This window comes from Micromys minutus (assembly GCF_963924665.1).
Source record: "Micromys minutus genome assembly, chromosome: 32".
Classification (NCBI taxonomy): Eukaryota; Metazoa; Chordata; class Mammalia; order Rodentia; family Muridae; genus Micromys; species Micromys minutus.
The window spans coordinates 22,117,787-22,143,229 of record NC_137967.1 but is presented as its reverse complement, the minus strand read 5'-3'; the positions used below and the strand labels follow the sequence as shown (position 1 = coordinate 22,143,229).

Below are 25,443 nucleotides of genomic sequence, written 5' to 3'. Positions count from 1 at the left end.
AGAATCTCTCAATGAGTTCACAATTGATCAATAGAACTTTGACTCTAGATTACAACATCTATTTCTTCTGTCGGTAGGTAGTTTCACATCAAACGTGTGGGACGTTAATAATTTTTTGCCTGCAATATAAATTTCTCCTCTCATCATTTGATACAAGCTGCAAAAGTGGCCAAGCCTGCAGTGGAAACCACAAAGATATTTGACAATGCAATCAGACTACATTTGGTTTGAAGGAATACCCTTTCCTTGCGTAGGGTATGAGAAAGAAATTATTGGCAACATTCGTCGTAATTTTGTTATGAGAGACGACACACTCGTTGTGTCTTATCCTAAGTCAGGTAAAGTTCCTCAGTGACAATCGTGTGAGGAGGGCTTTGATCCTGAATCATGTGGGTGGTGAGTGGTGTGTGTGTGTGTGTGTGTGTGTGTGTGTGTGTGTGTGCGTTGTGTAATCATTTGAATATGCATGATCCAGGGAGTTGCACCATTTGAAGGTATGGTCTCATTAAAGTAGATGTACCATTGTGGGTGTGGGCTTTAAGAACCTGTTCAAGTTGCTTGGAAGCCAGTTTTCTAACAGCCTTCCATGAAAATTTAAAATGCTCAGCTCCATTGCACCATGTCTGCCTGGACATTGCCATGGTCCTGCCTTGATAAAAATGGTCTGATCGTCTAAACCTGTAACCCAACCCCAATTAAATGTCATTCTTATAAGAGTAGACCTGATCATAATTTCTATTCCAGTTTTTTTGACATGGAGATCTGTGCTTTAGACCACTTCAGTTAAGAATGTCACAAATTTGACCTTCATAGTCAGAGCTGATTAGCTATGACAAACTCACAATGATGGTAGATCTTAAAGCAGATTCTGCCATTGGTCGAATTCTGTGGGTAGTTGAGAGTGAAAGATGGAAAATTAAAAGAATAACTAGGAGAAATATCAAGAGATAAGGGCACGGATATGAGAACCCTGGAGGAGAAAACAGTGTCAGTAAGTGGAAAATGAACAGGAAACTCAAAAAACCAAATAGCAATCAATGTTTTGGAGAGGACAGATTGCTAAGTGGCAGAAACAAAAAATATTGAGTAAGTATAAGGTTTCTCACATTGAAAGTACATGGGAAAGCAAGGGTTGTGTGAATGCAAGAAATTGATTCAGAAGACTTGAAATGTTATGAAAGCATTGCACTTATGTGTATAAGTATATACCTTGTTGATATAGTGACCACAACTGGTTTCTGTGCTTGAAAACAGAGGCATTGTAAATTCTATGGGCATATAGTCTAATTGAAGCTTTTTCATTTATATTGTTGAAGTAACTGACACTTACATTTCCTCCTTGTTCAGGAACAAACTGGCTGATTGAGATTATCTGCTTGATTCAGACCAAGGGAGATCCCAAGTGGATCCAAACTGTGCCCATCTGGGAACGCTCACCCTGGATAGAGATTAGTAAAGGATATGCTGAATTAATAAGTAAGGAAGGACCACGACTCATGAGCTCCCACCTTCCCATCTATCTTTTCCACAAGTCTCTCTTCAGTTCCAAGACCAAGGTCAGTGTCTGGTGGTTAGAAATATTTGATCAAATGCTCTTTGGACTTAGTCTTCCCTGAGTGGCCCTGGAGTTCTTGCTAGAATTCCTTCTGATTGTATAGGTTATGGGAGACAGGCTGAGATTCTCATGCACTAAGGTTTGCTGATTTGTCCCCTGATCAGAGTACCTTAGAGTAGTAGCATATGTAACACCACACACTGTGATCCTGGGCAACTTTAATATAGAGTGTGAACTATCACACTAGAACCTTCACAAACTACATATATGGGTCAGTAAGTGATAAAACTATAATGTACATTATTCCTGCATTATTTTAATGAAATTTTATTTATCAAAGGACCACAAGAAGCAATCAGAGATATACAGGCTTTTACCTGACATATGTCATTGTTAGTAAGATGGTTTTATTTTTCTTAATGCTTCTTAACCATGGAATGTTTATATAGTTTATGTTCAAATTATATAGAAAAATTTAGAAAAATAATCTTATCTGAAAATATCACAATAAAGTTGTAACAACCTACATCCATGTATTTTATATTAATTTGATAAGATCTAGGCTCAAGGAAATTGTGGATTAAACAGATAAGTTCTAAAATAATATCACATAGAGCATCACCACAAAATATAAATATCCTTTTATTAAAGGTGATTATTCTTGTTAAAAGTATGTATTTTATTTCTTGAAATTATAATGACATACATCATTTACCTCTTATTCTTCCTCTCTCCAGGTCTAAGCATAGATTCCTCCTTCCTGACTTTCAATTTTATTCTTTTTTTATTGTTGTTACATTTCTGTATATACATATCTATACATCTATGAAATATATATGTAAATACTTAAGTACTACCTGCTAAGTACCTTCATTGTTACATGTGTTTTCAGGACTGGTGATCTGTTTCCAGATAACCAGTTATTATGCTTTTACTAAGAGAAGTCCATTTCTTCCATTCTCAGCAGCTCATAGTTGCCTATAGGTGCTGGTATTCACTATTGCACAGAAACACTGGCATTAAGCTCTTGTGGTTTTTTTAGACTTATATTGGGTAGTTACAGTTAAAGAAACCAAATATCTTATCATTTTGCAGATAGATTTAGCACAGTATGTGTCACAATATTTATATAAGATTCTATTTTACAATTCTTTTCTGTCACACTGTAAAATACTGTTCTTTACAACTGTTAATTTATGTTTTATTTACAGTATTTATCACCTTAGTCATTTGGGTAGTTTATTTTGTAAGTCAACTAAAACTATGAAAGGGGATTGTGACTATAGAATTTTTGCACTTAAGTATATATTTTTACCAAATAAAAATAATACATAGTTTTTAGAACATTTGTGGGTATTCAATTGTCATTTTTTGTAATGTGTGCCAACTTAAAAGTGAACCTTAAGCTTAATTATACCAGAGGATGGTCTTTTAGGACATCAATGAAAGGAGAGGTCCTTGGCCATGTGAAGGCTCACTAACCCAGTGTAGGAGAATGTCACAGTGGAAAGATGGGAAGGCATGGGTGGGGGAACACGCTCAAAGAGGCAGGGGGGGGCAGAATAGGATAGGGGAATTCCAAGGAGAAACTAAGAAAGGGGATAGTATTTGAAATGTAAGTAAAAGAAATATTCAATAAATATATTCTTTAAAAAAGTGAAGAATGATTATATTGACCTTCCTTTACATGTTTTTCTTTTTAAGATTATCTATATCATGAGAAATCCCAGGGACATTCTTGTGTCTGGTTTTTTTTTCCTTCATAAGACAAACCTTGCGAAATCTCCAGATTCACTGGAAACTTATTTTAAATGGTTCCTTAAAGGAAATGGTGAGTATCTTGAAATATATCGGAGTTGGGTGAGGTTCACAGACATGTTTCTTAAAACAAAGTAAACTATACACATTAGCCTGGACTTGAACTCACTACATAGCTGGAGATGACTCTGAAGGTATATTCCTGTTACCCCTACTTCCTGTGTTTGAGGACTACACATATTTATTTACATGCTCTGTTCACTTGAATATTGAAAACAAACATTCATTTTCCTATATTTTTATCTAACTTTACTTCCTAACTAGCCTTTTAATATTCTCTGTGCTTTGAGGCATTCCTTCAGCCCCTGTCCTTGGATTTTTTTCAGACAGGAGCAATTCTCTGTCAAAGTTTTTGAGAAGAGTGGGTGACCCCATCCCACAATCAATGCTCATGACTCCCCTCTGGATACAGTCTTTACCGCTTCCCTCTCCCTTTTGTTCAGTATTTCATCTAATGCCATCCCATTTGTTTTCTGTGAGCCTCTTGCTTTCCTAGCATCTGGAAGTATCTGTTGGTTACCTCCATTCCCCATACACCATTGCTACAAACATCTGTTCAATTTTCTGACACTCTACATCTCTCCTGTATCATTCACATGTGATCCAGCCCCTCTATTTTACTCCCCCTCTTTTTTCCTCTCAAGTCCCTTATGCTCTCTAACTCCCATAATTATTTTGCTTCCTGTTCTAAGTAGGACTGACTCATCTACACTTTCTTCTTCCTTCTTGAGTTCATATGGTCTGTAAGTTATATTTTGGATATTTAAACCGGGTTTGTAATATGCACTTATCTGTGAGTGCATACCATGTGTGTTCTTTTAAGCCTGCATAGCTTATTCAGAAATTTTTTTCTAATTCTCTGCAAATTTTACAAAGTCATAGTTTTTAATGGCTTAGTAGTATTAATTGTGAGAATACACCACAGTTTCTATATCAAATACTCTATTAAGGGACATCTGCTTTTTCTAGCTTCTCTCAATTATAAATAAGGCTGCTATGAAAATAGTGAAGACTGTGTCCTTATTATATGTTGGAGCATCTTTTGGATATATGCACAGAAGTGCTATAGCTGGATCCTAAGGTAGTATTATGTCCAATCTTCTGAGTAACTCCCAGGCTAATTCCCAGAGTGGTTTTGACAGCTTGAAATCTCTCAAAAACCTGAAGGAGTCTTCCTCTTTGTTGACATTCTAACTAGCATCTGCAAGTTTTTGTATCAACCTTTAATAGTTGTGTGTCTCTGTATTAATCACTACTTAGTCAAAATTTTTTTCTTAATTTTTGAGAGATGCACTGAATTATAAAGATAAGTATAATGAAATGTGATTATGAATATATATTAGAAGCATATTCAAAGATCTCATTCATAGCATAAACAGGTTAGGTACTAGAACTGTTGTCCTTCAGGTTTTATGGGAATTAAGGGGATCACATAGCTCTCACATTGTAACTTCTCAGGAAGATGTCCCTGCATGAAATCAGAGGTAATTAAGTCTATGAGGAAAAAAATTTACTAATGAATTTAATTTTATCAGCTTAGCAGCCCTCTCTTTTTTTTCCCTTTGTGTGTATGAGTGTGTATCAAATATCACATTTAATGTAAATAGACTAGTTTAAATTTTTGTAAAGCTCTCCTACTTTGCTGAATTGCAAAGAAATTAAGCAGACTTTTCTTCATGTTTTCAATCGACAATTTTCTCCTCTCTGTACTCAGTTCTATATGGATCATGGTTTGAGCACATCCGTGGATGGCTGTCCTTGAGAGAAGAGAAAAACTTCCTTTTATTATGCTATGAAAACATGAAAAAGGTAACCATCCTTCTTACACAATGGCACAATCTCTTAAAATCTCACTTCATGTAGCACTGCACCTTTTTCAGTGTCCCATTTCCACCTACTGGATCAGTGTTAAGCTCAGAGCAATCATTGACGTCAAAGTATTATTAGGCTTTTTGATATTTATTTACTTGTATCTGTCTTTTTTCACGTCAAAGTTCTTGACCATCATCTTTATTTCTTCCTTCCTTCCTTCCTTTCCTTTCCTTTCCTTTCTTTCTTCCTTCCTTTTTCTTCCTTCCTTCCTTCCTTCCTTCCTTTCTTAACTTCCTTCTTTCTTGCTTGCTTTTCTTATTTCTTGCTTGTTTGCTTTACTTCTTTCTTTCTTTAACCTAGTTCATGTGAAGTGGTAACTCACATTGTACCACAGCTCTTTAAAAGTCTGTGAATATAACACATATAATACATCTTATACAAAAATGGTTAGTAAGGAAATAAAAAGCAGTGTCATTTGACTGTTGTTCTAAACTATATGCCTTCTCTGTTTGACCATTGAGAAAAGGAACAAAAACATGAAACCCATCAGATAGTCCTCTGAACATACATGTGTTTGAGTGACATTCACAGGACTGAGAAATATTCAAATCTGGCCAGGCTTATCCAGGAAGGTGGTAATCTCTGATCCTCAGTACTTTCAGATAAAAAGGACATGTGGATAAGGACACATACACTGGAAATTTCAAAATTCTTAGTAGAAAACATTTTACACACCACACTCACACATACTCACACACACACACACACACATACACACACACACACACACACACACACACACACACACATATATATATATATATATATGATAATTGAAAGATTCATATATATTGAAATGCCCAACTGAAGGCTATGAAACCTGAAAGTGGCTCTATTTCTAGCAGTGGGAGATGGAGACAGCCTAAGTCGTTTATGGTCATCACTGATTGTATGGTTATTTTGAGGTTAAACTTTGCTACAAAAGCCATTATGGAAAGACCAATAAAATAATTACTTTACTCTAATTAAAGAATACTCCTTGTAATGATGAACACATAAAAATAATGCAAATTATACAAACACAAATATTCTCATTTAATTGCCAGTTCAAAAGTTTAAATGGGTGGGAAGTTATAGGTAGAAAGTATCCATCAGTTATTTATCTATGAGCAATAAAGATGTCAATTGTACTTCTAAGTGAGGAAGAAAATTGCATTGAGAAAAAACTGTGTCTTCTTAGAAAACAAAACACTTGTGTCTTCTTAGAACTGTTGAAAACATTAATTGAGGAGAAAAAGGAGTTTTTTTTCTTGCACCTTTATTTTGAAAACAGAGATGCATGTACAGATTTTTAAATACATTTTGGCATAAAACTATATGAATATATTTTGTCAGTACTTGATTTTTTAAAGGTTTGACAGTATTTATTGAAATCTTACTACATCCATTGAGCATAAAGTACATGAAAAACAAAATGTAACATGAAAATAGTCAAAGTTTTCTTGATTTGTAAAGATTAAACATTATAAATTTTAAATATCAAAAATTGTCATAAGGCAATCATTAGCTCTTTAGCTATTAATGATTTAAGGTCTAGGTGTATCCTATTCTGAATGGGTGCTATATACTTATTGATTTTTTTCTAGGAAGGACTGTGGCTATTTGGCCTTTCTTTTTTTTTGAACTTCATATGGTCTTTGAGTTGTTTCTTTGGTATTCAGAACTTTCTGGGGCTAGTAACCAATGATCAGTGACTGCATATTATGTCTGTTCTTTTGTGACTGAGTTACCTCACTCAGGATGATATTTTCTATATGCATCCATTTTCCAATAAATTATATAAAGTCAAGTTTCAGATAGCTGAGTAGTACTCCAATGTGTAAATATACCACAATTTTTGGAACCATTCATCTACTGAAGAGCACCTGGGTTTGTTCCAGCTTCTGGATATTATAAATAAAACTGTTGTGATTATGATGGAGAATATTTCTTAATCGTATGTTGGAGCATCTTTGGGGTATATGCAGATAAGTGGAATAACTGGGTCTTCAGGTAGGACTATGTCCAATTTTCTGAGGAAATGCCAGACTGATTTGCAAATGGTTGTTCCTGCTTACAATCCTACCAATAGTGGGGGAGTGTTCCTCTTTTCCCACATCCTAGCCAGCATCTGCTATCATCTGAGTTTTTTTTTATCTTAGCCACTCTGATTGGTGTTAGGTGGAATCTCAGTGTTGTTTTGATTTGCATTTCCGTGGTGACTAGGGATGTCCTTAGGTGCTTCTCAGTCATTTGTCTCAATTGATAATTCTTTGTTTATCTCTGTAGCCAATTTTTAATAGGATTGTTTGATTCTCTGGAATGTAACTTCATGAGCTCCATGTATTTATTGGATATTAGACCTGTATCAGATGTGGGGTTGGTAAATATCTTTTCCCAGTCTGTTGGCTGCTATTTTGATTGCTTGGCAGTGTCCTTAGTCTTACAGAAACTTTGCAATCTCATTAATTTCCATTTATTGATCATTGATCTTAGAGCACGAGCCATTAGTGTTCTGCTCAGGAAATTCTCTCCTGTGGCTATATATTCTAAGGTTTTCCCACACTTTCTTTTCTAATAGTTTCAATGTACCTGGTTTTATGTGGAGATCTTTGATTCACTTTCACTTGTGCTTTATACAAGGATATAAGAAAGGTTCTATTTTTATTCTTCCGCAAGATGACTGCAAGTTAAGTCAAACCATTTGTTGAAGAGGCTGTCTTTTTTCCATTGAATGCTTTCAACTGCTTGGTCAAAAATCAAAAGATCATCTGTGTGAGAGCTTATGGATCTTTTATTCTGTACCATTGATCTACCTGACTATCTCTGTACCAGTACCATAGAATTTTTAATGCAGTTGCTTTGTAATATAGCTTGAGGTCAGGGATGATGATTCCTCCAGAAGTTTGCTTGTTGAGAATAGATTTCTATATTCTAAGTTTTTTGTTATTCCAGATGAATTTGCAAATTGCTCTTTCCAACTCTATGAAGAAATTAATTGGAATTTTGATGGTAATTGCATTGGATCTATAGATTGATTTTGGTAAGGTGGCCATTTTTACAATGTTGATACTTCCATTCCATGTGCTTCTGAGATCTTTTCATCTTCTGATATCTTCTTCAATTTTCTTCTTTAGAGATTTGAAGTTCTTGTCATACAAGTTTTTCACTGCTTAGTTAGGGTCACAACAGGGTATTTCATATTGTTTGTGACTATTGTGAGTAATATCTTTTCCCTAATTTCTTTATCAGCATGATTTTCCTTTGTGTAGGGGAAGGCTACTGATTTGTTTGAGTTAATTTTATATACAGCCAGTTTACTGAAGTTTTTTATTAGCTGTAAAGTTTTCCTGGTGGAATTTTGGGCACCACATAAGTACACTATCATGTCCTCTGTAATTAGTGATATTTTTACTTCTTCCTTTCAAAATTGTATCCCTTTTATATAATTGCTCAGGCCAGTACTTCAAGTCCTATGTTGAAGAGGTAGGGGAAGTGGTAAGCCATGTCTAGCACCTGATTTTATTTGAATTTCTTCAAATTTCTCAGCATTTATCTTGATGTTGGCTATTGATTTGCTGTACATTGCTTTTATTATGTTTATGTATGAACTTGGATTCCTCCTCTTTCCAAGACTTTTAAGTTAAAGGGGTGTTAAATATTGTTAAATGCTTTCTCAGCATCTATTGAAATGATAATGTGTTTCTATTTCACTTCGAGTTTGTTTATATGGTTTATATTACATTGTTTATATGTTTATATCACATTGATAGATTTTGGTATATTAAACTATCACTGCATCCTACGAATGAAGCCTAATCATAGTAAATGATTGTTTTGATATGTTCTTGGATTCTGTTTGCAAGAATTGAATTTTATTGAGTATTTTTGCATCAATGTTCATAAGGGAGATTGGTCTTAAGTTTTCTTTCCTTGTAGGGTCTTTGTGTGGTTTAGGAATTAGAGTCATTATGGTTTCAAAGAATGTGTTAGGTAGTATTCCATATGACTCTATTTTGTGGAATAGTTTAGATGGTATTGAAATTAGGTCATCAATAAATGTCTGATTGAAATCTGGTCCTGGGCTTTATTGGTTGGGAAACTGTTGATGACTGCTTTTATTTCGTTAAGAGTTATGGGATTGTTTAAACGGTTTATCTGTTCCTGACTTAACTTTGGTATCTGGTACTTGTCTAGACATTGATCCATTTCCTACAGATTTTCCAGTTTTCTTGAGTACAGGCTTTTGTAGCAGGATTTGATGATTTCTTGAATTTCCTCAGTTTCAGTTGTTATGTCTCCACTTTCATTTATGATTTTATTTTGGATACTCTCTCTTTGCCCACTGGTTAGTCTGGCTAAGGGTTTACCAATCTTGTTAATTTTCAAAAAGAACCAGCTTTTAGTTTTGTTGATTCTTTAAGTGTTTCTTTTTGTTTCTATTTGATTAATCTGCTCTGAGTTTGATAATTACTTGCCATCTACTCCTCTTAGTTGTATCTGCTTCTTTTTGTTGTGGAGCTTTCAACTGTGCTATCAAGTTGCTAGTATATGCTCTCTCTCTCTCTCTCTCTCTCTCTCTCTCTCTCTCTCTCTCTCTCTCTCTCTCTCCCTCCCTCCCTCCCTCCGTTCCTCCCTCCCTCCCTCCCTCCCTCCCTCCCTCTCTCTCTCTCTCTCTCTCTCTCCCTCCCTCCCTCCCTCCCTCCCTCCCTCCCTCCCTCTCTCTCTCTCTCTCTCTCTCTCTCTCTCTCTCTCTCTCTCTCTCTCTTTCTCTCTAGTTTTTGTTGTTCTTGTTAATTTGTTTTTTGGTTTTTGGTTTTTTTTTTGGAGGCACTCAGAGCTATGAGATTTTTTATTTAGTACTGCTTCATTGCATCCCATAAGTTTGGGTATGTTGTTCTTTCCTTTTCATTAAACTTTTAAAAATGCTTTTTTTTTTCTTTATTTCTTCTTTGACCATACTGTTGTTGAATAGAGCATTGTTCAGCTTCCATGTGTATATGGGCCTTTGTTGTTTTTGTTGTTATTAAAGACCAGCCTTAGTCAATGGTGATCTGATAGGATGCATGGGAATATTTCAATCTTCTTATATCTATTGAGCTTGTTTTGTGACCAACAATATGGTCTATTTTGGAGAAGGTGCCATGGGGTGCTGAGAAGATGGTGTATTCTTTTGTTTTAGGGTGAAATGTTCTGCAGATGTCTATTAATTCCAATTGGTTCATAAATTCTGCTATTTTCACAGTGTCTATGTTCAGTTTCTACTTCTATGATATGTCCATTGATGAGAGTGGGGTATTGAAGCTCCCACTATTGTGTGTGGTGCAATGTATGTTTTGAGCTTTAGTAGGGTTCCATTTATGAATATAGGTGCTCTTGTATTTGGAGCATATATGTTAAAAATTGAGAATTCATCTAGATAAAATTTCCCTATAATGAATAAAAAGTATCCTACCTTATATTTTTTGATAACTTTTGGTCAAAAATCTACTTTATTTGATATTAGATAAATTACTTCAGTTTGTTTCTTAGGGTCATTTGCTTGGAAGATTTTTTTTCCCAGCCTTATACTCTGAGATAGTGTATGTCTTTGTCTCTGAGATGAGTTTTCTGTATTCAGAAAACTGTGGGATTCTATTTATGTAGCCTGTCTGATAGTCTATGACTCTTTCTTGGGAAATTAATTTCACTTCTGTTGACAGATTTTAAGGAATAGTGGTTACTGTTTCCAGAAATTTTTGCTTTTAGAGGTAGAATTGTTGCTGTATGGCTTATTTATTTATTTATTTATTTATTTATTTATGCTTTTTCTCCTTCTGTTGGGTTTCCCATCTATTATTATTTGTACAGCTGGATTTCTGTTCAGATATTGTGTAAATTTAGTTTTTTCCTGGGATATCATGGTCTCTCCATCTATGGTAATTGAGAGTTTTGCTGGATATGGTAACCTGGGCTCTCTTTTGTGTTCTCTTAGAGTCTTTACGATGTCTGTTCATGATCTTTTAGCTTTCATAGTCTCTGTTGAGAAGTCGGGTATAATTCTAATTGGTTTGCCTTTATAAGTTACATGTCCTTTTTCTTTTAGTAGTCTTTCTTTGTTTTGAACACTTGATGTTTTGACTACTTAGTGTTTTGACTATCATGTGTCTGGAAGAATTTTTTTCTGGCCCCATATATTTGAAGTCCTGTAGGCTTCTTTTATGCTCATGGTCACAACATTCTTAAGGGTAGGGAAGTTTTCATCTACGATTTTGTTGAAGATATTTACTGTGCCTCTTAGTTCATGTTCTTCACCCTCTTCTATTCCTATTATCCTTAGGTTTGGTCTTCTCATTGTGTCTTGGATCTCTTGGACATTTTGCATTGCATTCTCATTGGTTTTGGCATCTTCTCTGACTGATTTTTCTAGGTTTTCCATGTTGTCTTTAGACCCTGATATTCTCTCTTTCATCTCTTGTAGTCTGTTGGATATGCTTGCATCTGTGACTACTGATTTCATTTTAGGTTTTTTATTTCTAGTGTTGTCTCTTTTAGTGTTTACTTTATTGTTTCCATTTCTATTTTAAATTCCTTCTTCAATTCCTTCATCTCTTTGGTTCTGTTTTCCTCTAGTTCTTGGATTTCTTTGAGTATTCTACTTGTTTCCTCTTTAAATGCTTCTATTTCTTTAGCTTTACCTCCCTTTCTTATTTAAGGATCTCTCTTATCACCTTGAGGTATGATTTCGGGTCCTAGTCTTCTTTTTCTGGAGTCTTGGCATTCCACTGTTTGCTTTGATGGGAGAGCTGGGTTCTGGTGTTCCAGGTTGTCTTAGTTTCCATTTGGTAAGTTCTTTCGCTTTCCTCTTGCCATCTTGTTGTCTGTTATTATATGTGGTCTTTTGTCAGTGATTGGTTTCTGTCTCTCCCGAGTACCTGGCCTGTGTCCCTGGATCTCCACTGTTCTTGCTGGCAGATTGCCTGTGCGTTTGTTCTGCACACACAGGCCCTCTGGGTGGATACCAAATACCTATGGCAGAGTTCCTACTCCCCCGATCCAATGGGGGCTTGTGCTTTCTGTGTGCTAGGCCCAGACCTCTCTTCACCCTGACTACTCACACTGCAGCCTCGTTAGGACTAGACCTGGGTCCCTGGATCTTCCCTGTTGCAAGTGGCAGATGGCCTGAGCATTTGTTCCACTCGCGCCAGCCCTCCAGATGGCAACCAAGTATCTATGGCAGAGTTCCTGCTCCCATGAACCTATGGGGGGGGGGGCATGCTTTCCGAATGCTTGGCTCAGAGCTCTCTGCACCTTGGCTACTTGCAGAGTAGTCTCACCAGGCCTGTATCTCTGGATCTTTGCTGTTCCTGGTGGCAGATGGCCTGGGCATTTGTTCTGCACTCATGGACCCTCTGGGTGGCAACCAACTCCCTTATGGCAGAGTTCCTACCCCCCAAACCAGTTGGGGAGCATTTTCCATGCACTCAGCCCAGACCTCTCTGTACCCAGCTACTCACAGCGCCTTTGTTTATTATTTTATAATAATAATTATATGCTGAGTTTAATTCCTTCTCTAATCCAATCTATTTGCTGTTCTGTGTGCTTCTTCTACTTTGATAGGTATCTACTTAAGAGAAATTTTCTTTTATGATTTGGTTACAAAATACTTTATGTGCATTTCACATGGGTATTTCTTTCTCCATTTCTATATTTTCATAGAAGTGATCCAAATTCATGGGATAATTTATGTTTTTAAATTTAATATTTTTGACCACTGTATCCAGTTGTTCTATGTGATCCTCAGTGGTTGATTGTCTGCCTTCCAACATTTGCATATTATTTATGAGTTCTACCTTTCAAGATATTATTTGAGTTTCTAAATTTTCAATTACATATTTGCTTCAGCTTGAGTTTTCTTGATTGATTCTATTTCTATTTTATTTTTGGTTTTAGTTCATTCAATTTGATTCATTCAATTTAATTCTTGATTAATTCATTTAAATGTCTTGAATGATTTTGTTCTTTTATGTTCTTTGTCTTTTTGATAAGACTTTATGGGATTTATTTTCTCCTTAAGAACCTCTATCATTCTTATACAGACTATTTTAAGGTATTTTGTTTGTTTGTTTCTAAGCTATGCTGGGATAATCAGGACCTGCTGTAGGATAGTAATATTTCTGGAATAAAGACATATTTTCCTGGCTCCTATTGATTATGCTTTTCTGCTGGCATCTAGCTATTTGGTATTTGGAAGACTATACATCTAAGTCCTGATATCAGGTATTGCCTCTTTGAATAGCTGTTTTCTTTCTTAGATTTGGTATTCTCTGTGGTTTTTAGAAGATTGTGGTGACTGTGTTTTGCCTGTAGGAAATTGTTCTTAAATCCTGTTACATCTTGTCACTGGAGAGTTTCAGGTAAAATGCATTCTGGGTATCAAGGCCTGATACTGAGGAAAGGATATAAACTATGAGGGGAACCTAAGTAGATCCATAGGAGGGATGTAAGCTGGTTGTTTACCAGTATTTGCTTAGTCACTGGGAAATGAAGAAAGTAAGTGAGAAAAAAAAATACAAAGAAGCATTCATATAAATATTTGGATGCCAAAAATATTTGTATGCCAAAATAATAAGGTATTTGATTTGAAAGAATGAAGGGAGAGGTGAATATTTACAGTTAGCCTATGTTCTTCTCTCATCAGAGTTATCCATTGTTTCTCAGAATGTTCGGGCTAGTACAAAGCATTAAGTAGGGAAAATGATTTTGGAGATTACAGGATATGATCCACTAGATGTGGGGGTATTTATAGAGAGACTGAAGCTGAATGCACAGAAATGTGGGTTGGACTAGGGGTCTGGCCTAAAAAAACAAATGTAGAGATTATGATTTTTTTAGCCTACGAGCTTCCATGAGTGCCTTGGCATTTGGGTTTCCTAAGAACACTGGATGAAAATGTTGGGTAAGACCAATCACAGAGCAGGGGAAGGAAGATGATGGTGGGAAAACCTGTGAAGTACATTAGAAGGGAGTGGTTGCTGCAGGCATGCTGCTGGAGATCTTGATACAAGCTTGAATGGGGGGGGGGGAGTGGGTGGAGAATTAGGAATGAATGGAGAAGTGAAGATTGCTAGCCTTCCACTTTTCTGGCCAAAGTGGTCTCTCAATTCTTAAGGAGGACCAATTGGAACTGGGGGTTGGAATATTATAAAGAGTTGGAGAAGCAAGGTTAGGAGAGGTTATTTGGGATCTCATAAAATTTCAGAAGACTGCAATACATTATTTGGGTCTGAAGTGGGGAATCTGACTTGGAGAATAGATCTAGAGAAACAAAAGGAAACTCAAGACAATATCTCAGGTAGAGGTGGGTGGTAGAGAATAGAAGCTGATGGGGTACAAAAACCTGGCTTGTTTCAAAAGCCTTGCTCAGCCTCTTTTCTTAAACAACACGGGACTAGTAATTTATGGATGGCCCAGCCACCATGAGATCCATCCTCCAAAAATTACTAGTTGATAAAGTGTTACAGCTTGATCTCATAGAGGCATAGGCATCTGAGAGTTCTTCAAATCTGATGAGTCTATATCATATCAAAGGAACTCAAAAAGCTAGACACCAGAGAATCAAATAACCCTATTAAAAAATGGGGTACAGAGCTAAACAAAACGTTCTCAGTTGAGGAACACCGAATGGCCGAGAAACATCTGAGGAAGTGCTCGACATCCTTAGCCATCAGAGAAATGCAAATCAAAACAATCCTGAGATTCCACCTCACACCAGTCAGATTGGCCAAGATCCAAAACTCAGATGACAGCAGATGCTGGCGAGGCTGTGGAGAAAGAGGAATACTTCTCCACTGTTGGTGGGGTTGCAAGCTAATACAACCACTCTGGAAATCTGTCTGGCGATACCTCAGAAAATTGGATATAGTACTACCTGAAGACCCAGCTATTCCACTTCTGGGCATATACCCCAGAGACACTTTAATACACAACAAAGATATATGCACCACAATGTTCATAGCAGCTCTATTTATAATAGCCAGAAGCTGGAAAGAACCTAGATGTCCTTCAGAAGATGAATGGATACAAAAATTGTGGTACATTTACACAATGGAATACTACTCAGCCACTAGAAACAATGACTTAACCAAATTCTTAAGAAAATGGCTGCATCTAGAGAATTTCATCCTGAGTGAGATAACCCAGTCACAAAAGAACAGACATAATATGCAGTCACTGATATTGGGATGCTAACCCCAGAGGATTGCACTCCCCCCAGAAACAACTCACAGACTGTATGAAGTCCAAGAAATAAAGAAAACAAATATATATATATATATATATATATATATATATATATATATATATATATATATTTACAAAACAAGAAGAGTTTGACTATTTCCATGTTGCGTTTTGTTTTGCATGTACTTTACGCTCAGTGTAACTAGTAGGTTTTCAATGCATACTGTCAAGCCCTTGAAAAAATCAAGTACTGACTAAAAAATATATTCACAGAGTTTTATGTAAAAATTATTTTAATATCTGAAAAAACAGTACTGACAAAAATGTATAATTTTAAGAAAAAAATGTTTAAAATCTGTACATTTATCTTTGTTTTGTAAAATAAAGTCATTTAAAAAAAAGATACCTTGAAACAAAAAAAATAAAAATAAAAATAAAATTCCAGTTCAATATGTAAAAAAAAAAAAAGACAGACAGGCATACCATTTACTCATTGTAATATTGTTTACTTCCTCATTATGAAATGCATTATTCAGGAAGTTTCATTACATAGCTTAGTCTGCTGTATGCTAGCCTAGTTTCTTGTAGTCTCATTTCCATACACTCTACACACTTTTTCATTGATTGTAATGGTTGTTTACCTTCACATGAAGTAGTAACCAAATTTGAGATAAAATATTTAATAAAAGAATTGAACAAATAATATCTGTATGGCTCCAGTAGAAAGCCAAATTATTCAAACAAAATATTGAGAATTCCAAGATTCCTCCTTTTTATGACTTCTGTGATTATGACCACACTTGATGGGCATCTGAGTTGCATCATAAGATCACAGCTAAAAACAAATCAAAATCTTCCAAAACTATTGTATCCCAAAATAACAATTATTACAAATATTTTATGAAACTTGTAAAACTATGTTATTCTCAGTTACTCATAAGAAACATTATTATTTGTTGGAACCATTAGCTTCTGCCAGGTTCTGTGTGCACATTGTCTTCATTCACACTGATATTTGTTTGGAAGTATTTCTATGAGTTTCCTAAAAATCTCACTCCAGATGGAGTGCGTCAGCACTTATGTAACATAGCCAGGTACATTGTTCTCTGACCTTTCCAAGGTACATTTCAGTATGGTCTCCATGACAGTTTTTATTTTGCCGGATGTGGCTTTATTGTGAGAACTACTCTCCAGTAATGTCATCTCAGTGAACTTAGGAAATGTGTTAGCATCAACCTGTAAACAAAGTACTGGAAAGAAGAAACAGAAAGTTCAGAAATTTTGAGGTCCTCATTTACTACCAAGAAAGTTTGAGAAGATGCTCGGTTATATTTGACCGCACCGCTTATATACTCCCAATCCCAAATAAATGTTAATTTCTATTTTTCTGTAACAAAGACTCTTGTCATGTTGTAATCCAAGTTCACTAATGCCGCACATGTCTCCTGCCATCTCCCAATTGGTTCCTCATCACTACTTAATGTTTGTTTTGTATTTCATAGGGCCAGTTTTATCTGTCATCCACATTTTCCTTTACTGCACATGTTTATAAGAAGCCTTTGCTTATTTCCTTTCTTTTTGTTTTCTCTTCTTGTAGGACATCAAGGGAACCATAAAGAAGATCTGTGAGTTCCTAGGAAAGAAATTAGAGCCTGATGAGATGGATCTAATCCTCAAGTACAGCTCCTTCCAAGTCATGAAAGAAAATAAAATGTCTAATTATAGTATCATCCCACATGATGTAATTACTAATGGTTTACACCTGTTAAGAAAAGGTAAAAATATCAAAATATATCAGTTCATGTAGAGGGTTTCTGCAAAATGGACTCTAAGAAACTATTGTGATTACATCAGGAGAAGTCATTACTCAATATTCCTCAAATCTCCCAGCACTTACAGTGGAAATTTTACATGGTAGTAATATGGGCCTAAGGCACACTGAAATGCTGATTTTTTTTCTAGAATATAATCTTGGATTTCAGATGGACATGTCTAATACACTTAATTGAAAATGATAAAATAGATAAGTTTCTTTGAGGCTTTGTATGGCTCCCTATATCACAAACCTCAACTCTAAAATATATTTACCACATCAGGTCAAAGATATATATGTTGGTAAACAAAGAAATAACTTCAGATATCTTCTAGAAAAGATGTTGAACAGGACAATATTGCTGCCTCACATCAGGCCAGAAATAAATCCCACAAAGACTAAGCAAAATAGCCTTCAGTATTAAAATCTGGTGGTATTTTCCATCAACATTCAGACTGCAAAAGGTTCGTAGTTTCTCTTTTTCTTCTGAATTCTCTTGTTGAAATATGCATGCGCCAACTTTCAGTGCTGGTACTTTATTTGTATAGTTTTGTATTTGTGAAGTGAAGGAGTAACTTTCACAGAACATATCACAACTGGAGTCTCACCCACTACTAATTATAGAATAAATGTTGAGTTGAATATCTATTGTCAGTTTGGTAGCTGAATAAAGAACTTGGGTATAAATGTGAGTAGTAGAGATTTAAAGGTTTAGCTTTATCTCATTATTTTTAAGCTTCATCATTAGGCTTCAGTCCTACTCCCGCACCTTAGAGTCTTAAAATATGATCCTGTACTGCCTGGTTTTGTATCAACGTGACATAAGCTGGAGTTATTATGAACAAAGAAGCCTAAATTGAGGAAGATTCTCCATGAGTTCCAGTTCTAAGGCATTTTCTCAACTAGCAATCAAGGGGGAGGGCCTAGACCATTGTGGGTGGAGCCATCCATGGACTGGTAGTCTTGGCTTCTATAAGTAAGCAAGTTGACCAAGCCAAAGGAAGCAAGCAAGTAAGCAATATTGCTCCATGGCCTCTGCATAAGCTCCTGCTTACTGACCCGCTTGTGTTTCAGTCCTGATTTCCTTTGCTAATAAACAACAATATGAAAGAATAAGCTTAATAAACACTTTGTTCCCCACCTTTATTCTTGGTGGTGATATTTGTATAGGAATATAAACCCTGACTAAGATAGATTTTTAAATGTAAGGGAATCAGAAATTGTCATATATAGTATCTATTTTAAAGTGCTTTGCATATTGAATTCAACACCATACTTCTGATGTCCAAAAAACAAACTTGAGAACAAATACTTGATACCATAGAAATGCGGTCATTCAAAAAGAATGACTGAAGGTTCTAGGAGAAACACAACTGCTGATAAATGATGTCAGACTCCTAGACACCAGCCAGTACAAATACAAATTTATTAGGACTAGAACTATGGCATACATAAGAAAAAACATCTATTGATAAATTTCTTATAATGAATTCGAATTTGAAAGAGGCAAACAGTATGTGTACATAAAAGGCTGTGAGGAAAAGCTAAATGGAATGTTGTGTCTTGTTTAATAGAGAAGTGCTATGAAAACTCAAGTAACAGTTCTGATGGAGACAAACTGAGACAAATGCAAAAGGATTTAGGGAACAATTCAATGAGGACAACTGTCATTGCCTTTGTCCAGGAAGATTTTACAGGATGGAACAAAATGGGATTTGACTTAGTCTCTTCTAATATAAACTGTACTTTTAATGTTTCATACCCTTCAGGAGGAATCAATCTCTACCTTTATCATCTATACTTAAGTAGTTTATCTCAAAACACTTGATATGACTTCAAAAGTCATTGATAGTTTAACCATTAGAGTGGTTATTGGAGGCACATATATTTTGGCATTTGCATGTACCCTTTATCCTGGAGAATTGTGTTCCTTATACCAGTGTTGTAACTTACAGTTAATAAGCCATGAGACCTATGGAAAAAAGGGGGCACTGAATGGTGTCAGATACTTTATTACCTCCCAATGCACTATTTAGAATATTGGATGCTGAGATAGATCTATTGGGGAATAGTTTTGAAAAAACAAATTGATAAATTTTGTTGTCCCAAATATTTCATCAGACTGATGGTATTATTTTTAATCCTGAAGGTATTACCAAATCAAAATTAATTTTATTACTTACCCTTGGATACCAAATTATCTAAAGCCTAAAACCATGAAACCTGTAATAAGCATTATACTGGCATTATCCACAAAAATTTCTCAAGACCTATTTTACTCTCTTTAAGTTTCATTCCTTAATTGGACATAAAAGAGTCCCTTAATTATCTCCAAAGTGATACTATCAAGTGCTACTCTTACCCAGGAGACTCTTTCGTTTGGTTAGATTGTATTAACAGTGGTTTTAAGATTAAACAAATAATTTTTCATATACAAGTGTGTTCATTTTGATTCCATGTTCAGACTATACAGAAAACACACTGCTTTCAGCCACTCTTTGCTTGACAGAAATTTTGTAAAGGCACTGTCACAATCAAGTCATATGACTGAGAATGTTGTCTGACAGATTTTAGAGGTCCTAACCATCAATACTTCACCCAGCCTGAGGTATTTTCTTGACAGTGGTCAGGTCATTAATCATGGTTTCTTCTTTTTTTAGTTTCTTTTAGTACTTTATGTTTTATTTATATTTTGATATTAGAAAATGTTTATTACAAGGAGAAACTAATATGAGGTCATACACTTCCATTTTCATATAGAATTTATTGTGTTATATGAAGAATAACTATTTTTGATAAAGTTAATTTAATTAGTATAGAACTATCTGAACCAATGTCTTTAAGCTTTCTTTCTATCTTGGAAAAATTATAGCTATTCTAATTTAACCAAATTGTGTGTAATATTAAAAGATATTCATTATCTCATGCATAAAACAAAAAAATAATGAGGTAAATACAGTGCTAAGTATTTTCATTATAAATAACACAAAGTCTAGATCATGTGGCATGAATCTTCACTTAGAAGTGTTCACACAGCACTTCTGAGATTTTACCTCTTGGGTTATACCTTGTGTGTTTTACCTTAGCAATTATTCAATAAGAAAACCTTTAAAATTAAATTAAATAAAAAATCAAATTAAAATGATCAAAATATGAAGCACCACATATAACTTTTAGATAATAAATTTAAGAATGCCCTCATTTATTTTACAAATGTATTTAATAATTGTGTAAATTTTAGTCCTATTAAGCTTAACAGGGGATCTCTTCATAATTTTTAGTAATTAACATTAGCTACACTTTCTTGAGGGGTTGGTTGGTTTTTTTTTTTTTTTAGTTGAACAACTTTATTTTTAAAAGCAAAGATAAATGTACAGACTTTAAGCATTTTTGCATAAAAGTATATGAATACATTTTATCACTACTTGGTTTATTTTAAGGTTTGATAGTATGCATTAAAATCTTACTAGATTCAATGAGCATAAAGTACATGCAAAGTAAGATGTAACCAGGTAATAGTCAAAGTTTTCTTGGTGTGTAAAGACTAAGCATAATGGTTTTTCATTTTCAATTTTTTTGGAGGGGGCTTTTTTTCCTTAAACTTCATATAGTCTGTGAATTGTTTCTGAAGTTTCCAGAGCATTCTGGGGTTAGTATCCAATTATCAGTGACTGCATATTATGTCTGTTCTTTTGTGACTGGGTTATCTCACTCAGGATGATATTCTCTAGATGCATGCATTTTCTTAAGAATTTCATGAAGTCATTGTTTCTGATAGCTGACTAGTACTCCATTGTGTAAATATACCACATTTTTTGTATCCATTCGTCTACTGAAGGACATCTGGGTTCTTTCAGCTTCTGTATATTATAAATAGGGCTGCTATGAACATTGTGTTGCATGTGTCTTTGAGGTATGTTTTAAGCTTCCCTGGGGTATATGCCCAGAAGTGGAACAACTGGGTCTTCAGGTAGTATTATGTCCAATTTTCGGGGTAACTGCCAGACTGATTTTCAGTGTGGTTGTTCCAGTTTACAACCCCACCAACAGTGGAGAAGTGTCCCTCTTTCTCCGAATTCTTGCAAACATCTGCTGTCATCTGAATTTTTTATCTTAGCCATTCTGATTAGTGTAAGGTGGAATCTCAGGGTTGTTTTGATTTGCATTTACCTGATGTATGATGATGTATAGCACTTCCTTAGATGATTCTCAGCCATTTGATATTCCTCAATTGAGAACTTTTTGTTTCATTCTGTACCCCATTTTTTAATAGGGTTGTTTGATCATCTGGTGTTTAACTTCTTGAGTTCTTTGTATTCTTTGGATATTAGGCCTCTATCAGATGTAGGGTTGGTAAAGAACTTTTCTGAATCTGTTGGCTGCCATTTTGTTTTCTTGACTTGTCCTTAGATTTACAAAAACTTTGCAATCTCGTTAAGTCCCATTTGTCAATATTTGACGTTAGAGCACAAGTCATTGGTGTTCTGTGCAGGAAATTTTCTTTTGTGCTTATGTTTTCTAAGGTTTTCCCTACTTTCTCTCCTAATCATTTCAGTGTACCTGTTTTAATGTGGAGATCTTTGATCCACTTGCACTTGAGCTTTGTACAAGGAGATAGGAAAGGGTATATTTTCATTCTTCTGCATGCTGAGTGCCAGTTGGAACAACACCATTTTTTGAAGAGGCTGTCCTTTTACCATTGAATGTTTACAACTCCTTGGTCAAAATTCAAGAGACCATATATGTGAGAGAACATTTCTGGATCTTCTATTCTATTCCATTGATCCACCTGCCTATATCTGTATCAGTACCATGCAGTTTTTAGAACAACTGCCTTGTAATATAGCTTGAGGTCAGGGATGGTGATTCACACAGATGTTTTCATCTTGTTGAGTTATCATGGTTTCTGATACCCTTAGAATACACAGAGGGAAAAAATTACCTGAGTATTAAGAGAAATCCTATTATCTGCAGGCCAAGATAACTTCACGAGGATTGGTAAACATCCTTTTCTTAGAACTACAACCTCTAGAAATAAATAAATAAATTCATTTTTACAAGAGCTAAAATATCATTAGTCAGGTCTAGCCTATTATTTAACACATTAAATTTTAAGGAGATATTTTATACAGAAGAAATGAGTGTGCATATGATTTTGGTATAATTGCACTCAGAACTTCATATGTGTACCTGCGAAGACATGGTTCCCCCCTCTGGACTTCTAATCCATTAGAAGCCAGATTGAATTTGCTGAGATTCTTGTATCACAGTATATGTCAGGCCTCATTAGGATTCAGGCATGCTGTAATAAATGATAATGTAACATACTCTAATAATTAATACATTAACAAATGAGAGAAAAAATAAAAAATTGCAGGTTTACTTCTTAACATATGACAGTCTTTTGTATTATCAATTAATTTAATATTACTTGAATATGGTATATTAATATTTACCATTTAATTATGATTTGTACAAGATTGTTAATATATTCTACTGGAGAATTAAATTAACTTACATAATATCTAAAGAAAATATGTGATAAAAAATTATTATTTTTCTTTTCAATATTTTTGGTTTCAACTATCTTTCACTATTATGCTGGGTTACATATCAAGGAATAATTATGACTAACCAATAAAATGTGACCAATGCAAGCACCTTGTGCTCTCATTCATAAATGCTTTCAAAAATTCCATATTGAGTATATTCTCAAGGTCTAATATTATTTTATGAATGAAGCCTTTAACAACTAAAGAAAAATTAATCTTTCTGAAATATTAGCTACAAAATCATTTCATTCATATATACAAAGAGAAGAGCATGGAGTATCGCAGTGTTATAGAAAAGTGATAGAATACGGAAAATTTGGAGTTGCAGTGATGTACATGAAGTAAAGATTGGAAAATGATTAGAGTGGGATAAGTAACAAAACAAATAAGAAAAGCTTATATAGAAGAATTCAGCACTCCAGGAGAAATAACCATGCAATGTATAAGAAACAGTGGGATGATTTGACATCTGTAAGGTCAAAACTAAAGGCCTACTGGAATGCTGTGATTAGAGCTAACACATGTTCACAAAAGACAAAGATACAGAGATAATGGAATATGATCATGTACATCTTCAAGCATCACCAAATATCATGGCTGAGTGTAAACAGAAGGTACATGATATTCTCAGCTGAAAGTCTCTGGGAATCTTGCATCTGGTGGAAGAATCAACATGACTATCCTTCTGGTCATACTGTGTACAGTCTCCAGTTCCAGAATATCTGCTGCTTCCATCATCCACAGGGACCTGTACTAATTTTTACTCACACACACATACAACGCTAAAATTAGTTTTATATATTTTGTAAACTTGCTCATAGACTCTGAAGAACTTTTATAACTAAACACTAAATGTAGAAAGCAAAATTAAAGTTTGTTAGATTTATAAACATGAGAAACGGTATTGGGATAAATAGGGTGATGAATGCAGGTAAAATTGGAAGCAGAAATGATCTGGTCATATAAGAAATACAATGTTGCTTCTTTTAGATGGTGTAGCTATAAATCAGGAAAAAAGAAGGTGGAATATTTTGTAATTTGTAAAAAAAAATTGTAATTTTTTTTCATAAAAGAAAATATATATGTATGGACATGTATATAATTTTATGACAAAGAAGCGTTTCCTGGCGAACCATTGAAATTGGATTTTCTTAATTGTGAGGTTCTTTTGAAGTAGATACTATAACATAGGAAGGAAGGAATGAGAATAGTATTAAGATTCTTAGTAATGCACCTATATATCTGATTCATATTTTCAAGGTACAACTGGGGACTGGAAGAATTACTTTACAGTAGCCCAAGCTGAAGAATTTGATAAAGAATACCAGGAGAAAATGGCTGGTTTTCCTCCAGGACTGTTCCCATGGGAATAATTTCTTTAAACTTTAAATTTTTATATAGATACCATTGTATACACGATTTTCTTAATCTTTTACTTGCCAATGACTGTATCTGATCACAGAATAAATGTTGTTAATGAATTATTATAGTTTTCTCCTTCTTTTCTTCACTTTACACCCTGATCACAACCATCCCTCCTTTTCTCCTGGTCCCACTTTAACACATTTGTTCCCTCATTTTCTCTCTCTTCCTCAGAGAAGGGAAGGCCCTTCATTGGCACCAAGTGGCTCAGGAAAAACATGTCACAGCAGGACTAAGTGCATCATCTCCCACTGAGGGCAGACAAGGCAGCACAACTAGGGGTAAAAAAATCAAAATGCAGACAACAGAGTCAGACACAGTTCCCACTGTATTTTTAGGTGATAGATATGTCAAAGAAGCTTCCCATTTGTTACATACTTGTAGGAGGTCTATGTGATGGCCATGCATACTTTTTGATTGGCCACTCAATGTTAACCTCCATGGATTCAGGATGGATAACTCTTGTTGTGGTGTCCTTGCCTCCTCAACCTCCCTCAATTCCCCAACAATTCCACAAGACACCACAATCTCTGACTATTCTTTGGCAGTGGACCTGTCTTAGTTAGAGCTTTGCTGCTATGAACAGATACCATAAATAAGGCAACCATTTTAGGAATAAAGTTTAAATGGGACTGGCTTACATGTTCAGAGGTTTTGTCCATTATTATCAACCCCAATTTCCCTTATTAAACTACATCTTAAATACAATATTTGAAATATTAAAATTACATCAAGAATGTAAGTATTTTTACTCTGAGAATTTGGCAAAAAAAATGTCTTCATAGAGATTCTGAAATGTTATTCAACACCACATCAGATAGAGGCCTAATATCTAAGGTGTACAAGGAACTCAAAAAGCTCGACACCAGAGAATCAAATAACCCTATTAAAAAATGGGGTACAGAGCTAAACAAATCTTTTTCAGTTGAGGAACTCCGAATGGCCGAAAAACATCTGAGGAAGTGCTCCACATCCTTAGCCATCAGGGAAATGCAAATCAAAACAACCCTAAGATTCCACCTCACTCCAGTCAGATTGGCCAAGATCCAAAACTCAGATGACAGCAGATGCTGGCGAGGCTGCGGAGAAATAGGAACACTTCTCCACTGTTGGTGGGGTTGCAAGCTAATACAACCACTCTGGAAATCTGTCTGGCGATACCTCAGAAAATTGGATATAGTACTACCTGAAGACCCAGCTATTCCACTTCT

At 35.1% G+C, this 25,443-nt stretch overlaps 1 protein-coding gene across 1 annotated transcript; it reads left to right on the top strand.

Moving 5' to 3' along the window:
- Window positions 1-205: 205 nt before the first annotated feature.
- On the top strand, window positions 206-24,183 carry LOC308413518 (sulfotransferase 2A2-like; the record flags this gene model as incomplete). Its single annotated transcript, XM_080908539.1, has 6 exons — window positions 206-338; window positions 1,348-1,556; window positions 3,260-3,386; window positions 5,088-5,182; window positions 17,043-17,220; window positions 24,071-24,183. The coding sequence occupies 6 exons, from the start codon at window positions 206-208 to the stop codon at window positions 24,181-24,183; spliced, it is 855 nt and encodes a 284-aa protein (XP_080764665.1).
- Between the last annotated feature and the right edge of the window lie 1,260 nt (window positions 24,184-25,443).